Source organism: Medicago truncatula, chromosome 7 (genome assembly GCF_003473485.1).
Source record: "Medicago truncatula cultivar Jemalong A17 chromosome 7, MtrunA17r5.0-ANR, whole genome shotgun sequence".
NCBI lineage: Eukaryota > Viridiplantae > Streptophyta > Magnoliopsida > Fabales > Fabaceae > Medicago > Medicago truncatula.
In genome coordinates this window covers 45,294,791-45,314,832 of record NC_053048.1, presented here as the reverse complement: position 1 = coordinate 45,314,832, position 20,042 = coordinate 45,294,791, and the positions used below count along the sequence as shown (strand labels likewise).

Genomic DNA, 20,042 nt, shown 5'->3' with positions numbered 1-20,042 from the left:
TAATTTTACATTGCATATATTATTTTTTTACAAATATGCATTGCATGTTCTATTCCGTGGCTTTAAGAATAATCATCCCCTCAAAAAAAAGAATAATCACATAATACCATATTGAGTAAACTTTTTTACATGGCTTAGAATATTTACACTTATAAGGTGTTTGTTTCTAAAAGCATATGAATTACATTTCTGAAAATATATGGGAACGAAATGAGTATACCCAGATTTTTTCACGGTTGAGAAAAAACTATTTGAGGGTACAAGGTTCTCAAAAATGACCTAACTTCTTCTCATAGTTTTATTCTTAAGGGAAATGTTAACGGAATTCTGCTATTCACCAAATACATTTTGTTCGCGCCCTGCAGCCGTTCCAAATTTAACCTTATGCTAGTTAACTCACGCAAGTGTAAATATATGCGCTACTTAACTAACGCTGCGCAACTTAAAGAGTGCAAGTGTAAAACACTGCGTGAGTTAACTCACGCAGACATTAGCACATGCGTGAGTTAACTCACGCACAGTCTGTGCATACAACCAAAAGAGGCAGAAACCTCTATTTTCCCTATTTTTTGCAATCATTCTTTCATACATTCATTCAAGCAAACATTTTTCATCATTCATTCAATCAAGCATTAAGTCATAAGTAGATTACGAAAAATAACGGAATAAAACAACGGAATAAAATAACGAATAATGTCATAAAAACGCTAAAAAGCGCAAGTGTTATAGGATTACAACCAAATCCAACAAAATGTCAAACAAAAAAAACTACACAAGTCATAAAAGCTACACAAGTCATACTGGTCCATCCCGTGGACTCCTACTCCTCCTCCGCGGAGCCGGCACCTGCTCCACTCAGACTATATGCCCTGCATCAAGCGCATAACCTCCTCTGGATTATGAAACACCGCAGGAAGTCCCATTGCACCTCCTCATAAGGAGGGACAGGACGAGGAGGGGCAGCAACAGCTGCATAGTCAGGAATGGCCACATGGGGGTTCACAATAGGATGTGAAACTCTAATGAACCATCTCATGTACCCCCTAGTATGAGCCCACAACTGGTTATCCGGAACCGGATGACCCCTATCCTGATGGTTGAGGACATGTAGAGCAAACTCCGTGAAGGCCTAGGCCATGTCATCCATCGCAATAAGCTCAATGTCTGTAGGAGCGCTGGGAATAGTCTGAATATACCCGTACTGCCTAAGAACCAACTCTGGCAAGTGACGGACCATCATGTCGCTGCCGGCCATGATCCATCCGGAGTACCAGCATATGTCCTGAAAGGGCATGATGTGTCGTCGTCTCTCGTACGTCCTCCAGGTGACATGTGAATGGTCCAACAAATTGATGGCAGCTCTGTAGTGTCCAGGATTAGAAAAGCCCCTTGGAGGTTTCTATTGACTCACAAGCGAGGAAACAACAGGGTCGTAAGCATCATCATCAATCCTCAGAATGATGTTCGAGAAGTGAGCCAAAGTCCATACCTGCAAACACAAAGAAACAAATATTTATATCACTGTAAAAATTATACAAACAACTAAACATTTACGATCTAATAAGTAAAAAGGAAGGAAAAACAAATATTTCCACAAGCAATGTCATGTAACCACCACAGGAGGCCACAAATGAGTCGGAGGTAAGAGATAGTTGCTCATATAGGAAAGCAATCCCACCCCATGACCAGTTGTCCAACTCGTCCATATCTTGCAGAGCAAGCAGCCAAAGAAGATTAATGTTTTTGTCGTTCTTCCCGAAAAAAATGGTCCAACCCAAGCAAGAGCAACAAAAATGCCTTAATGCAGGCCAGCCTAACTTCAGCTCGCTCGTCTTACTCCTCCTATGTGTCAGTCACAAGCAGTTGGTTACACCTATTCAAGAGCTCCTCGTAGCGCTCTTCAGTACAAAAAAACTGACGTGAGCAGCACCCTATCTTGTCATCTCTTTAGCGGTAGCCTCCTCCGTAAACAGTAGGTCTGCCTGCATCATCTATAGCCCCTCCTCACGGGTTAACTCTCTATCGGGAAGGAGCCTCCCAGTGATGGGGATGCCCAGGAGACACGCCACATCATCTAGTGTGATGGTCATCTCCCCAACTGGTAGATGGAAGCTGCCGATCTCCTCATGCCATCTCTCTGTCATCGCACAAACAAACATGTGAGAGATGTTCTTGTATCCACTAGTCAGGAGGGGAGTAAGACCGAATATATTCACTTCTGACCAAAACCACTCGTTTTGTTACCCCGGCATAGGCAATGTCAAGTTTTTAAGGCTCAGCTTCTTCCCGTGCGAGATACCTTTCACCTTATGTTTTCTTCGAAACTGAAATACAAAAACAACAAACAACACCGTTAAATAAATAATAAGTAAATCAAACATTAAATATATGCTAACATAAATTTTAATTCTAACATTAAATAAGTAAAATAATAATTAAATTATACTTACATCGGCATAGACCCAGACCCTGCGCGCCACATGTCCACCAAAGTGAGGTAAAAGCGTCAGCTCATAAGACCCCCCTGCATATCCGTCCAGTCTGGCCTCGTACACCACCCTCGGCACCCCCTGAAAACGAGCTCCACCATCATGCTGTGGAGGCTGCTCAATATCATCCTACTGCTGAGGCTCCTCAATATCAGGCCGCTCCTGCTCAATATCAGGCTGCTTATGATGATCCTCATACCGATGTTGCTGATACGCATCAAACTGATACAACTGAGGCTCCAGAAAATGATAGGCCTGAACTTGCACATGCTCATACACCTGATAATCCTGCTGATATTGTGTCATGGTCACCGTCTGGGATGGACCCGTCTGTGACGTTGACCCCCCTGCAGCATCAACTCTAGCAAGTATCGTTCCCCCACCTCTCCCTCGACCAACTATAGGAGGGCGTAATGCTTGTTTCTCCCTCCGTGCACTACCAGTAGGGGCAGGCCTCCCTGCCCTAAGCCTGTCACTCCTATCCTGAGGCGGCTCAGGCGGTCTTTGAGACATATTCCTCCGAGGCATATTTGCACAACATTTAACATAACACAAATTCAATGATACATTTTCACACGCACATTGTGTCATTTCCAACAATTCAACAACAACACTAAAATTCCAACAATGTTATTTCAATCTGTAAACTACCACATTGTAGTCAAACATATTATAATCAAAATTAACAAACCATATGCTAACTAATTTGATAATTCACAATCCAAAAAAACAAAATAATTACCATAGAGACATTTTACCAAACACATAGTGTGCAATTTTCAAACAACTAGGTAATCTAACAATTTGTAAACCCTAAACTACCACATTGTACTCTAAACAACTTCTAAACAACAATTTCTAAGTTAATTCATCACTAACAATCATCAAAACTAACATGCAGGCAAAATTTATAAAAACCTAAAAATGTTATATTTCTTCAAAAAAAACTAAAATTTCTACAAGTTAAATGCAATGAAGTAGGGTAATCATCACTTACTTGATATTGTGGGAGAAATTGGCTTTGAATGGCGCAAGAATGGTGAAAATCGCACTTGAAATGGAAAATTTCGTGTTTGGAGAAGTTGGAAAAATGAGGACCTTTGTCTCTGTTTTGCTGATAAACGACTTAAGTAATTGCTGCGTGAGTTAACTCACGCTGCGCTACTTAAGTGGCGCACAAAATACAACGTGCGCAAGTTAAGACACGCTGCGTGACTTAACTTGCGCAGGGGCAATTTAGGCAACGCTGCCGGGCGAAAGCGAAAAGTGCTGGGTGAAGAGCAGCATTCATATTAACGAGTGTCCCCGGAGCACTCTTCAAGGATCTTCCATGAGAGGGGTGGAGAACAAGATTAACATGAGAGCTGATATATGTGTTTTTAAAAAAAATCTTATAACTATCAATTTCCCAAGAAATGTATCCCTAAAATATACACAGGAATAAGATTCACATCCTTATATTCCTGGAACAAAAATGTATCCATAGGTTGTTTTTTATGACTTGAAACAAGCACTTCCCTTAACTAATTGCAATCACAACTCTTGAGAAAAGTTAACCAAAGCTCGTATATTTTTCATGTGATCCTAATTAGAGTAATTTCTTCAACTACTAACCCATTTTTTGTGCAACTTTTTTTTGATATATTTGCTTACCTCGAGTGGAGGTATAAGAATGACAATTGAACTCCGTGACATTGAATATTTACAATGAGTAAGGTAAGAAATTGCACTATAGGTGTGGGCACAAGTATATCTACCTTAATACCCACCCTGCCCTGCACTCACATTACACACACACATTTATACATCGTGATTGAAACAACAACTTTTTTTCGTGGTGGTTGGGGTTCGAACCCCAAATCTTACGTATAATATGCGTTGTTATTATAGGGACATAAATTTGTATTATTTTATTATTCAATTTTAAAGCACGGGTAAACACATGATGAAGAAGTAGTCTAATAACTTGATTTGTAATATTTTATTATTCAATTTTAAAGATCTTTAGTTATTTATTAATTTAAAGCACGGGTAAAATACGAGTGGTGAATTTGATAATTACATCTTTAGACTTGAGGTCCATACTGGTGAGCTGGGAGACCTAACTTATATAAATTTCTTTTCATAAAAAAGAGAAAATAATTAGACCTGCTTTGTTTTCTATATTTTATGATCAATTTTCATTTTCATCAAATACTGTCTTCTATTTTTTATTTTTTTTATGGTGTATGAAGTTCGAACTCAAACCTTACATATATTATGCATTGTCCGTACTAACAAATACAAATATAATGTCTTTTATTTTCTCAAATATGTTATAAACAGTTCAATTGATACAAAAATTCAGCACTGACAAACCATATGTACAAGGAAGTAGAAAGAAAGAAGGAACAAGTTCCTCATGCTTCGCTCAATTATTACCAGTTCATACTGACAAGTGACAAGTTCACATATCATATGGCAAAGGGCCCCCAAAGGAGACAAGCTAGCCCTGCATAGCCAAGCCATCATAGCCTTTACAAACAGTCAAGGGTAGGAATGGCCCGATTTGATAAGAACTTGGGTAGAGGCATGTGCCTCTCTCTGCCATTTCACTCGATGTCTCATGCACATTATGCATTGCATTTCTATGTTTGTGCACACTAGGTCTAGGAAGGGATAACATCAACTATTAAAATTTGTGATATCAAGCCATAGTGTATGGCTTCAAAAAAATGATTTTTCACGTGGATCATACTTATGTGCTTCTACTACAAGTGTATGTTTGATACAGCTTTTATCAGAATTGATTTTGAGTGAATTGATTGATTCTGTAAAATTGATTTTAGATAAAAGTGATTTATGTTTTAATGTATTTATGTAAAAGTGGATTTATCAATGAATTTAAGGCTAAAATCAATTGTAGAAGTCAAAAGTTACAAATAGCAGCTTCAAGTAGAATCAATTCTACTTTAAATCATCCAAATATCATAAAATCAATTCTACAACCTCTAGAATTACTTTTGATCCTCTAGAATTGAAACCAAGCACATTGACAAGTTCAGGAATATAAGAATGAGAGTAGTTAGAGGACCTTAATTGTTTGAATTTGATGGGCCTACCCAGTGGCAAAAACGTCTAGAGAATTGCTCTTCTCCCTTTTGGTTTTACTCGTTCCTCTTAAAAATATCTAACATTAGTTAACTCACGTTCGACATTTTTCAACGTGAGTTGACTCCCATAGGCACAAAAGCAAAGGAGAAGGAGCAAAACCAAAAGGGAGAAGAGCAATTCTCAAACATATATGCAAGTTGAAATTGATGGGCAGGATGAGATAAATAAAAAATTGTCACTTTTTTCACCATACTAGTTTCTCACACATTTTGAAGATTTCAAATTTTATAATTTAAAATATGTTAAATGCCCTCTAAACTTTTTCAAAACACGTTAAAACTCCCGGATAAACTCTCATATATATATATATATATATATATATATATATATATATATATATATATATATATATATATATATATTGATTTTATAATTTAAATAGGATACGTGATAAGGATGGAAAAAGAAATTTCCTAAAAGAAAAGGGGCAAAGTCAAGGCTCATCATAGCTTTAAGGCTGCTACATGTTGTTGCTATGATAAGGTAGCTCTTAAGTCCCATCCAATCAAAAACCCCACCAATACTGAACCTTTGTTTCGTAATCATAATTATATTTTGCATATTTCGCGGTCAAGAACTTGAGGTTGCACAAAAAGTATAATGCAAAAATGTATGACTTCAAGTTGTACCTATCTTGTTACTATAATTGAGGAAATAAATGTAGCAAGAAGAACTAAGGGTAGCAATGTGAATTATTTGGCCTGCAACAATTGCTTGTTCTCATTCTATATTCATATGTAAGAATCAATGAGAAAGGTTGGATCGAATGAGAAGTTGCCATCAAGTAGTTAATGTAGTTAGGAATTACTCCTAATTAAGAGAAGGAACCAATTTTGCGGCTATGGTTCAGTTTTTACTTCCTCCATTTTTTTTCCTTCTAAATATTCTTTGGAAAATATTAATCAATGCCCCGGCCCTAGTTAAGGCCTTTAAAAGATAATTTATTATGAAAATATGTGTAACCAATGCATCGGAAATTGAAATATTTGACTTTTTTATAAAATAATTTCTTCTTTTTAAATCCTTAAAGAATGTTCGGGGGCACTCGTTAACATGATCCATATTCTTTCATTGTCATTTTTATTCCTCATATATTCTCATTGGAGTTATCATTCAAGAGATGGCTAGACATAAAAAGTGAACATCTCTTTCGGCAACAATTTGATTTTTTTAGTAGATTGCGTTTGTGAGAGTTTAATCTCTTTTTTTTTTTTTTTTGGTCAGGTAGTCTAGTGGCTAGAATTCACCTTATAATGTGAATAAGTGGGGTGTCCGGGATTCGAACCCCGGCCCCTGCATATAACAATGCATTGTCCCTGTCAACTGAGCTATGCTCACAGGGACGAGTTTAATCTCTTCTATTGACATAGATCCGTTTAGTTAGAATCTACCGCTAAAACAAACAAAGGCTTAGTCTTTTCATCTTTTGAAAATGTTTACATTTTGATGTTTTAAGATATTTTTGGAGGACTACGTCATGTATTATTTATTTTTCCAAAGTAACTACTGCTTTCGTGTAACAAAAAAAAAAGTAACTACTTTCATGCTTGTGCAACAAGACATCAACTATTATTACATTGGCTTGTATGTTGGGTTTTACCCCTCTTAGTTTTACTTGTTCCTTGATGATTCCACTATGATTAGACTATTTCTGGTTAATTAAGAGTTATGTTCTTGCATTTTACAATGAAATCCAAACGTAACCTTTTTGTATTTTACAGCATACTAGTATGTCCAAATTAAACATTGCTTCTTCTATTTTATTTTTTTTAATTAAAGAACCCTAGCTTCTTTCATTCACTAGTTTCATTATATGTGCACATGCATATTTGTTAAACAAAAACTGCTGAAGAAAAAGACCTCAATTAGATCCTAACAAAATAGTACAAGAACTTTAAAATGCGACCAGAATTAGAATACAAGCTAAAGTTATGGTGTCAAAATCAAACAATCATATTGTTCTCTCAAAAAAAAAAAAATCAAACAATCATTGTGAAAGTAAACACCTCAAAATAATTTCAAATTTTTACCATTTCACAAAGCACACAACGATTCAATATTCTGTTTCTTAAAGTGGCAGCCCCTAGGCTAGAACTAGTAGTCCAAAAGTGTTGTAGCCTAATTGTGCAAATTGATTTGCATGGCTACTCCATTAATATGGTGTGGGACCTCCATTCGTTTGTCACACAGAGAAAAAAACCTAAACCATATTCAACATTATTGACCCCATCCCACAACAAAACTCCCACTAAAGCTTATTTCGATGATTAGGATTTAATTAGGAGTTGGTAACAAATATGACTAAACAAAACCTTTTTAATTTTAATTTCACGTGCTTGCTGAGACATCACGTTTGAAATCTAACGCATATTGCTTTCGATTTTTCTAACAACTCTCCACAAAAATTAATCGAGTAAATAGTCAATTTCCCCCTTGAAATTATAAGTTTCGTCAATTACCTCCTTGAAATTGCATAACGTTAATCAATTTACCTCTCCGTCAAATTTTTCTGTTAACTGTTTACGGTTATGATCAAATATCCCCTTGAAATTTTGCACTTATGTGCAAAATGTCCCCTAAACTTAAAAATTTAGATTTTTTTTCTTACCAAAAATCATACATTTAGTTCTTCAAGTAGTATATTGTACCTATTGTCATAAAAATTCTATTCAAAAGAAAATGAATGAATATATATGCCAAAGAAATCATGGTTTTGTCATGTAAAGCCTTTTCATTCATATTTCATATTTATCAACAAGGAGCAAGATAAATTTTTTACAAATCTATTTAACATGCATTATAAAAATTAAACATGCCGCAACTAATAGATATGACATTTCCTGCATTATAAAAATTATATCATTAATTAAGTTGCAAATTCACAAACCTAAGCCTTGTTTCTTCCTCCTTCTGCAGATATTAACCTATGAATTTTCTTTATTGACACACAATTATCAAAGACTTGTGTACTTTATGACTGCATACTCTAACATAATTACCAACTTGTGTAAAAAAAAGTCTTCTATATATGTATATATTTAAAACACATGAGTAACATACCTTCCATAAAGATTTATATGACCAATAGTTGCATAAACATACATTCCATAAAGACTTATATGATCAATAATTGTTAATTGTTTGCCTTTAATATCTTTTGAGTCAAGGATAAAAAAAAATATATAAATTTTTAAGTTTAGGGGACATTTTGCACATAAGTGCAAAATTTCAGGGGGGGTATTTGATCATAACCGTAAACAGTTAACATAAAAATTTAACGGATGGGGTAAATTGATTAACGTTATGCAATTTCATAGGGGTAATTGAAGTTTTGTTAATTTCAGAAAGGTAATTAATGAAACCTACAATTTCACGGAGAAACCGACTATTTACTCAAAATTAATCACCAATTAAAAAAGCAAAAGTTGTCATCGTTAAACATGCCTGGATTTCAGGTTTAAAACTCCTGATTCCACTAATTTAAAAAACACACATATTACAATTAGAAAGTAGTGAGTAAACTATGGGACTACTAAAGATAAGGAAAAAGTAAGCAACCAAAACAAAAGAAAACCCCTCCCTTTTTTCATGTGTTATTATATTTATCACTTTGCTTTTCTTTTTTCCCTTGTTTTGCCCTAATTATAAAACTCTAACTTCCTACGAAGCATTGAAACTTTGTTACGTGGTACCTTACACAATGCTAAATCTCTAATGGTTTCGCATATAAGATCTTTGAATATGAACCGTTCGATATCCAACACTACATCTCCAATTTCCACGTGACATTCACACCATTCATTCTCTCCATTCATGTCCTTCCTCAAAATTCCACATATAACTTCAAACATGTCCTCTGACTCTTCCCTCTCTCGGACCCTCCGAAATTCCGACCAAATATGATTTAACGACGGCGCATTCTCTAACTTCCATGGTGGCAAATGGCGTTTACGGTTAAGGATCTCATGAATTGTGTCGAAAATTAACAGTCTTTCAAGAGTGGAAACTTTGGAAGTGTCGTTTCCTTTGAGGTACTGTTGCTGTTCTAGTAAGAGGAACATGTCATTGTCTTCGGGTAAATAATTAGAAGCACGAAGTACTTCTGAAACATATACAAAATCGTTATCTTCTGACTTTGCTTCACTGTAACACAAAGCTGCACACCACCCATCATCTTCTGACTCAGCTCCTAGATCTGCAGTTTTACCATAGTTCATTAACATTAAGAAACAAAATAAAGTTCATTAGAGATTAGGCGAATAAACATGTCACATTATACTTTGAACCCACATTATACTTAGAAACAAATTTGTCTTACAATAATATAGGGATTAATTATTGGCAGATTAGTCCCCATGATATCTAAATTTTATGGGCAAATTTACCATGCATTTACCAATTCACAAAAATCAAAAGACTATTTTAACCGATACTTATAATTTCAAGTAGCATTTTGTCTATTCACTTGTTAAGAAACCAAATCCACCGACTTGTCACTTTGAAGGATTAAAAAAAGGACAATGTTAACCGGTATCCTGAGACATTGGTTAAGCAACTAAAAGAGGTAAGATTTTTATTAAGTTCTTTTTTTATTACCTTTGAAAAATTGTGGATAATTTACCCACCAATCAATCATAATGAGCAATTTATTGGTGGGGTCAAGATAGTTTATGAATATCACCTAAAAATGTGAATATTTATTGATTGGGGTAAATTATCCACCATTTTTCCATAAGTACCCTAATTGTCACCTTTTTATTAAGAAATGATGTAATAATTAGTTAGTCAAAAACAATGATTTATATTTTCAAAATAATTTTTTATTTTTGAATTCCTTAACTATGCTCCCAAAACCCTTAAAAAAAATACTCCTTTACTAACTTTTTAATTACACTTCCAAAGTGCAGTCTGTGGAGGTAATAATATTTTCACGGGGACACAACACAACACCACTATCGAAATTAAAAGGCAGAAAATGCCATCACTCCCACGTGATCGTACAAGTATACTTTCTGACGTAGTCAATGAACCAACAACTCCACTTCCCTAGTATCAAATCATTGGTCCACGTAGGATAGAATAAGATACAAATTTCATCACTTCCACTGCCACTCCACTGTTACTACTAGTGTGAAACAAAGAAAATTCTAATTTCTCCTCCCAAAGTGAAGTAAGTAAAAATTCACCATTTACCCAAGCAACAAAACAAAACAGTTGATAATGTTACCAAGTAAAGGAAAGAACAGTTTGGTTCTTAAAAAGACCTAGTAAACACGCGTAGCCCAAACTTATCTATCAATGACATCACCGCCAATATTAACTCACTCTAACTAAAAACCACACCCTAAAGCTAACTAAAGCAAATGCCAAGCAACCAACGATTACGACATGTGTCTATGTACCAACAAAATACATTAGCCTTTAATTATCTTTTTGGTCCTCTAACTATTTAATTGATATTAGATTGATCCATTAAAAATTGATTTATTTCAGTCCCTTAAGTTTCTCATTTTATTCAAATAAAGTTAGAGGATCCACATAACACAAACCCAATATTTATTTGAATAAAATTTAAAGAAATGATTAAATGTAGTAACGGTAAGGAAAGTAATTTAGCCAATACATTACTATTTACCTTTATATTCAATGCTTCGTTTCATTACTGGAGACGCTGAACACGACGAGTCGTCTTTGTAAAACGAGGAGTCAAGAACCGATACTGGACTCGGTTGTTCTAACTCAGCTATACTGTTTAGTAATTTATCACACCTCTTCAACAGTTCTTTCCCTTCTCTGTATTGCTCCTCCACCTTGTTAAACCTCTGCACCGTAAATAAATAAATAAATCTCATTAATTAATTTACTAAGGTAATTTAGTAACTATCGTGATCTAATCGATATAAGATATGAAAAATTAATAAAATATACAAACCTCAGTATCGGTATGTGAAGAGGTACTTGATGATTCATCTTCCACCGAGGACTTCTCTTTTTGGTAAGTGGCAACTTTTCTCATTCTCGGCGACTGGTTCGGTGATTGCCGGTTCGGTTCACTCCTCGAAGAATGAACCGGAGTAACTCTTCTGCGATCAACATTGTTATCCACGTATCTCTGTGTCTCCACGTTGGTAATCTTCCTCACGCGATTGGAACTGTGCGTGGGTGAGTTTACGTTGGTTCTATTTCTAACATGCGGTTGAATATGATCAGTTCGAACCCGTGGTTTAGACCGGAAAGTGGATACCGGTGGTGGAGAATCATTTCCGATCCAACCGGTTCGATTAATTGATCTTCCTGGTTTCATAACCACAATTGGGGAATGAGAATCATTCACATTCTCAATAACAAAGTTTCTTTGGTTTGTTACATTCACTGATTTCTTAGAATGTAATAGTCCTTTCAACTGCAACGCTTCAAGGATTTGTTTTAGTGTATCAAGATCTTTAGAAGGTTCATGAATCCCACGCATCTTCAACCGTTTCTCAATCTCACCAACTGAAACAGTACCACTCTGTTTTGGACCAGGGAAAAAATCAGCAGAATCATAGAAACATTTCTTTTGTTTTATTACTCCTCTGAATGGTTCTGTTTTCTCGTTTAGATCTATAGCACTGTCGTTTAAAGATGAAACTTTGTCGAATTGCTTTAACTGGAAATTTGTAGTGTCAAAGAAACGATACTGTTGAGATAGATCTCTATGAACCGTTGATTCAGAAGCAGATCTTAGAAGCTTAGGGTTTGGATCAGAGTCTTCCAGACCCATGAGTTTTGCAACGACGCTGGTGGAAGTGGAACGTCGTCGTTTTTCTTCTTCTTTAGGATGGATAGTCATTGTTCCTTTTGCATCTACAATAGCTCTGCTATCCAACGAAAGTCTTGGAGCTTCTCTGGTGAATTTCCATGGAGATTTCGTTCCTTCTTTGAAATCAAAAACCGGAAGAACCGATGTCTTTTCTGGTTGCGGTATTGATGTTTCAGCTGGTGAGTTACCGTTTGTTTCCGGTTCCTGTAAAAATATGAAATCGTTAAAACAAGGATGAAGTATGAGAGTGAAAGTATGATATGAATGAATGAATTGATACCGTTGATATTGAAGAAGGGAGTCTTTTAACGGAGTAGATGCGTTTTCCTGGGTGGCGATCGAAGATGTGAAAGAAACCTGACATGCACCCTATTTGTTTTTGGATTTGTTTCTCAAACTTTTGATCTTTTACTTCCATCTCTCTTGTCATTTTCTTTCACTCTCTTTGATTTGTTTGTTTCTCAATATTGTGAAGAGTTTCTCACATTCTGTTCTGCTGCTTCTCTGTTCCTAGCTCTGTTTCTCAACTCTGTAGTATGTATGTGGTCACTCTTTCTTCCTTTTATTCTACACTCCCGCTTTTCTCGTCTTTAAAACACAAGACCATAAATCTTACCAAATTATATTTTTGCCCTTTATTTTTTTTTCTATATCCCAAACAAGTTACACAACATTTTTGGCTTAATTGCACTTTTGGACCCCTATCTTTTCAAAAGTTGCGGTTATGGACCCCTAACTAGTTTAAATACAAAACAACCCCCTATGTTTTGATTCTTTGGCAGTTTTGGACCCCCAGTCCATTGTTGACTCGGTCAACGCTGACGTGGCACCCTAAGTGAGGTGCCACTTGTCAAATTTTTTTTATTTTTTTTGCCTTGGGGGGTCCAAAACTGCCAAAGAATCAAAACATAGGGGGTTGTTTTGTATTTAAATTAGTTAGGGGTCCATAACCACAACTTTTTGAAAGATAGGGATCCAAAAGTGCAATTAAACCAACATTTTTTGTGCATCAGACTAAAACAGGTTATCTAGTATTAGAGATGAAACACAAATCATATCTGGACACATGAATTTCACTTGAAACATAAACAGGTTATTATCTTACTCACTCTACCGAGTGACATTGTCACACATACCAATGCACAATTTTGATCTTAAATAATTTTATAAATCTATAGAAAAATTATAAAAATATTCATCGAAACGAATTCATATTTTTTAAATTAAGATATTTAAAAGTTCTAAAATTTAATTATCAAAATAAAAAGATTTTTGGGGTTTATAAAAAAAAATTGTTTTTCAATTTTTTATTTTTTTTTTTTAAATAATGGCACTTGAAAATAAAAAAAAATCAAAAAATAAATAAAATATCATGTCAGCACGCCACGTCATCAAATTTATCCAGTCAGATGCTGACTGTTGGCAGGGGTAAACCAAAAGGTCCTCAAATGGCAGGGGTAAAAGCCCATTAGCCCATTATTTTAAGATAGGCTTAAATGCTCTTTTGGCCCCTTAAGTATTTAATTGGTATCACTTTGGTCCCTTAAGATTGTTTGAGTACTTTAAGTTTTTTTTCTAGTCTCGTTTTAGTCTCTTCTGTTAGGTTTAATAAAAAAACGTTAAGTGTGGCACGTGTCACCTTGTCATTGGCTCTGAGAATTTTTTTTTTACAAAAAAAATATATATTATTTTTTTATAATTTTTTTTAGGGTTAATTTAGTTTTTAGTCCCTATAAATATTCACAGTTTTGTTTTTAGTCCCTACAAAATGAAATCACACTTTTTAGTCCCTGTGACATTTTCCTTAAGCATTTTAGGGACTAAAAATGCTGATGGAAAAATTTTATAGGGACTAAAAATGCTTATGAAAATTTTTATAAGGACTAAAAATATTGATGGAAAATTTTACAGGGACTAAAAAGTGTGATTTTATTATGTAGGGACTAAAAACAAAATTATGAATATTTATAGGACTAAACTTAATTAACCCTTTTTTTTAATATATATATATATATTTTATTTTTTTGTAAAAAATTTCCATAAACAATGACAATGTGACATGTGTTAACTCTGGGACACGTGTCACTTTCTCATTGGCTTTGGGATTATTTTTTAATATATATATATATATATTTTTTTAAAAAAATATTATTATTTTTTTGTAAAAAAAAAAATCTCAGAGCCAATGACAAGGTGACACGTGTCTAGTAGTTGATGTTTTTTTTTAAACCCTAACGGAAACCTAATAGAAGGAACCAAAACGATACTAAAAAAAAACTTAAAGTACTCAAACAATCTCTTTTTTAGTTAAGCAACCAAAACGATACCAATTAAATACTTAAGGGACCAAAAGAGCATTTAAGCCTTTAAGATATTTTGTGTCTTTCCCTCCCCAAATGAAAAATGTCAAGAGTTAAAATGGAGAGGATCCTAACTTAGGTAAGACGACTGAGAAGGACAAAGGCATTTTATTGAGTCAAATAAATTCCCCTATGTACGAAGCAATAGAAGCGAATTCATTTAATTGAGTCTATCTTATTTCTACAATGCAGACCTTAGACCATCTACAATAGAGGGTCCTTCCCCTATTTACCACAATGTTAAATAGACACCTCCATTGTAACATCAATGAATATGATGCTTATGAAGATGAGTGCTTCAATAGCCACCCCCTCTCTCCTCTTACTCATGGGTCCCACATGTACAATTAAATTTATTTTTTCTCTATATTCAAATATTGTATTATTTTAATATTAAAAAATAAATTATATAATAGTTGCAAATAATAGTTTCTTGAATTATTAATAAAAATAAAAAAATGTTTGTTTTTATTTATAATTTATTAAATTACTTCAATATTTTAAAATTAATAATTATGAATAAGTATATAAATTATTGTTAAAATTTAATGATATAGAGTCATTGTTGGGACCCAATTCATAATTATTTTTGAGGTGCTGAATTTGAGATATTGAGGGCTTATTCAATATTAATTATAAAACGAATGACGTATAGAGTTTGGACCCGTTTAAGCACCAAAATTGGATGCTGTATTGTGAATGATCTTAGCTTAGGCATGGCCGAATCTTTATGTAAATTATGTACTATTGGAACTGTAAAGTAAACATTCATTTGTTTTCCTAAAATATTATACATATTAATCATACTTATGTTTTTTTATATACTTGCGTAAAAATTAATTTTTTTATACTTGCGTAAAATATTCACAATTTTGTTTTTAATTCTTAAAAAATAAAATCACATTTTTTAGTTCCTCTGACATTTTCCTTAAGAATTTTGGGGATAAAAAATGTTAATGAAAATTATTGACAAGGACTAAAAATGCTGATGGAAAATTTTTATAGGGATTAAAAATGTTGATGGAAAATTTTATAAGGACTAAAAATTGTGATTTTATTTTGTAGAGGTTAAAAACAAATTCTGAATATTTATAGGGAGGACCATTTATTTAATTAACAAAAAAAAAAAGAATTATGAGAAATTTGTGAAAGAAAACTAACCGTTGGGCCCAGGGTCTGCAAGAAAAGCGAGCGCACACTTTTAGGGTGTGTTTGGATCAGCAGATTGGTTAGGGATAAAAAGTTTTTTGAAAAACGTGTTACCATAGTTCGGTTCATTGTCATAAAGAAAAGAAAGGGTGATTTTGGTGCGGCCCCGCACAGCCAAGAAAGTAGAAACACGAGGGAATGCAGCCATTATGGTTAAACTACCAAATAACCATTGCATTGAAGCATATTTTATCAACGTTATTTTTCTTTAATTCATATGCTTTTTTTTTTTTTTTAATTTATAATATACTATAAATTACTTCCAAAAAAATATATATACTTATAGATTACTTGTTTTAAATTTTAAGAATGGTAATTATTTCTTGTCAAAAAAAAGAATGGTAATTATTTATATCAATATATTATATCTATATATATATATATATATATATATATATATATATAAATACTTTTCCTTCAAAAAAAATTATATATAAATACTTTAAATATTATATGTATTATGTAGGGATATTTATGACAATTTACTATCTTTCCTTTCACTTTCTTCTCACTATCACTCAAACCAAACGACCACACAGATCATCTCACTTTTTACTCATTTTCTATCCACTTTCATTCCTTTTATATTTTTTCCTATTACTTTCTTTCCTTTCACTTTCTCTTCTGATCCAAACACACCCCTATACACTTTGCATCCGGTTCTTTTACCGAAGTCACATGTACTTGATTTCATCACTTACAGAAAATCACATGCACATGTCACTTAATAAGTGCATTGATTTTCTAAAATTATACTCCATCCGTTCCTTAATATTTGACACAGTTGACTTTACTACGTATATTAATGCATAATTTTGAGCTTAAATATCTTGAATAATATATTAAAAAAAATTATGAAAATTTGATATTTTGAAAATACTCATCAAGACAAATCTAACGATATCTCATATGATATTATTCATCTTTGTATATTAGTAGAAAAATATGGTCAAAGTAAGTTAGGTAAAAATTACACATTTTCAAATGAGTCATCTATTGTGTAACGGAGAGAGTAAAAAAAATCTCTTTGAATTTAAATTAACAAATGTTTTAAGAGTATCAATCATGTTAACCGGTGCTCCCGAGATATTAGTTAAGAAAACCATAAAAAAAAAAGTTTAAAATTAAAGTAGTATATCCTTTATTGAATTTTAAAAAATTGAGAACACAATTTTAAAAAATTAAAGTAGTATATCCTTTATTGAATTTTAAATAATACTCATAGAAACAAATATAGTACTTCCTCCGGTCCTATTTATAAGAGAATTTTGGGTCAACAAAAGTTGATGTATCTAGTTAAAAATTCAGTTCAAATACATTCACTTTTGTTGACATAAATTTCTCTTATAAATAGGACCGGAGGTAGTACTATATTTGTTTCTATGAGTATTATTTAAGAAATTTACAAAAAAGAAATTTGATCTTAAACATACAAGTTAAATAGATGTAAATAATCTAAAACTTACTACTTTTAGATGCTTAAATAATGTTTTAGTACATCTGATGGCATTTTTCAATACTTAATTAGGAAATCTCCTCAAAGAAAAAGTAAGCTTGTATACTTTAAACTGAAAAAATGTTAACAAACACATCATCACCTAGATAAAAGTGAAAAGAAATTTGATGTATTTAGATTAATTTTAGAATCAAATATATTAATTATATTTTATCTATTTTTATTTATATTTCCCCCCTCGATAAAAGTGGAATGAAAATATTTTGTTAGTTGATTGCTAGTATTTTGTAAGCCTTGAATTTTTTGATGATATTTCTGGTAGAATTATTTGATGATTATTTTCATGATAAAAATAGTTAAAAAAAACGAGATTATCGAACAGGAATAAGCTACTTCCACGAGATGACACTCGATTAATTAGTTAAAAAGCAATCAAAATTATCTCACCCCAATATGATTTTGGGACAAACATTTTGAGCTTGAGCAACTTCAAATAAGCAGCAATATTTCCTTTTTATAACCCCATTTTGCTATGGGTGTCAATACATGTAAATAGGGATGTAAATGAATATCCATGGATGCGGATAGTGTGATATTCGTGTCCGCTTCGTTGGATAAATATGAAATTCGTATCATATCCGCGCGAATATCCATTTAGCAGGTAATTCGTGGATTTTGAGGTATCTGCAGGTTTATACAGATATCCATAGATAACATTTATAAAAATAAAATAAAAAATTTGTTTAATTCTTTTTTTTTAGCTAAAATTTAGAAACAAAGATTCTTCACATGGATTTTCTTTTCTTTTTAGTAAAACATAATATTCATACATTACAATAACAACAAAGATCATTGACTCAACAAAAACATAAATAAAGTTCCTTGCATTTAATAAAAATAATGTTCTTTGATTTAAAAAAAACATAAGTAAAGTTCATCATTCTTTAAAAAAAAGAAAAAAAGTTCATCATATTCAACAAAAACAAAGCTCTTGCTCCAACAATCCCAACCACTTTCACTTCCTTTTGAAGGAGCGTAATAACTTATAACACTCATAATACCTAGGGTGTTTTCTTAAAAAGTTGAATGATATTGAGATTATTTATGTAATTTACTCGGTTTAATAGTGGGTATGGATATCTGCAGGTGTGGATACCATCAAATCCGCATCCGTATCCATTAATTAGCGGGTAGTTAAAAAATTCGTTTATTTTATCTATGGATATCCATTAAGGTATCTGTTCCATGCCCGTGGAGATTTTATCCGCGTATATCCACGTGTGCAGACTTTTTTGCCATCCTTACATGTAAACCCATGGATAATGCCCCATTTATTATTTAATTTTTTTTGTTGACAAAAGTAAAACGATATGCATTCATTTAAATTGATATAATATATCTGATACAATATCATGATCAACATCACTAAAAATGTAAATTATGAATTTGCAAACAAACCCACAACATCCAGATTAATAACATACTACGGCAAAATACCAATATTATGATAAAATCAAAATCACCAGAATACTCATACGTTTCCGGATCTGCAACGCTAGCCCCCAAATCATTTAAGCTCAAAATGCTATGATCATCACATTCCTTTCCACCGTCGGAGCGTAATCTTTTAGTAAAATTTCCCAATTTTATTTGTACCATATTGTAAAACTTAACAAACATGTATTATCCTTTGTAAGCTTACAAATAGAAGTAAGATTGTTCGAAAGACTGAGAACATGATGCACATCATTCAATTTAATAAATTGAAAGTTAATTTCTCCACAACGATCAACAACATTTGTATGAGAATCATCTGCAGAAGTAATATAAAGACTGTTAGTAGGAGAAATATACATCAAATTTGAACTCACAATTAGGTCCTTAAACTTATTTTTCTTTTGGAAAGGATGGTTTTAGATCTTTATTTTTTATTTTTTTTATATGAGATCTTTTTTTTGTCGTCTTACAATATCATTTGATTTTTTGTCTTTATGCGATGTTAATATATGTTTGGTTTACTTAGACATGGTAACAAGGTGGGGATGAGTTTTTCCTTCCACATCCATGAACCTCACAGGGTTCAGCTATCATAGTATTCGATTTCAACAGAAGTGAAAATGGAACCCCAACCCCACACGCTAGGGTTCGAGTATACCCGCTTCACCCTCTATACATAAACTTCGACTGCATTTTTGTACTTTTTTATTAAAAAAAAAGTAATGACCCAAAAAGACGTCGTTTCAACAATATCATATTTTCTTAAATAATAAATAGAGGAAAAGTTTGTTTGAGTTTCTAAATTAAGAAGTAAAGTGTAATTTTAATACAAAAGATTTGTGCATGAGTGTCTCCATTATCCATCCTACCCTCGTCTTTTGAAATTGGGAAAAATTCAAACACGAATCCGATCAATTCGAGTTTTAAAGTCACAAATACCGGTTTTAATTTGTTGCACTACTTAATTGTACTCTACTAATTTTAATGTAAAATATAGTTTTTTTTTGTGGTGCCCGGGGTTCAAACCCAATACCTTGCATATATATTGTCATTACCATTTGAGTTAAGTTCACAGG

At 33.0% G+C, this 20,042-nt stretch overlaps 1 protein-coding gene across 1 annotated transcript; it reads right to left on the bottom strand.

Moving 5' to 3' along the window:
- Positions 1-9,052: 9,052 nt before the first annotated feature.
- Positions 9,053-13,012, bottom strand: LOC25499184 (protein LONGIFOLIA 1). The gene is made up of 4 exons (XM_013594358.3): positions 12,725-13,012; positions 11,575-12,648; positions 11,278-11,464; positions 9,053-9,837 (listed from the first exon to the last, which is right to left on the bottom strand). The coding sequence occupies exons 1-4, from the start codon at positions 12,872-12,874 to the stop codon at positions 9,281-9,283; spliced, it is 1,968 nt and encodes a 655-aa protein (XP_013449812.1). The 5' UTR covers positions 12,875-13,012; the 3' UTR covers positions 9,053-9,280.
- Positions 13,013-20,042: the final 7,030 nt, after the last annotated feature.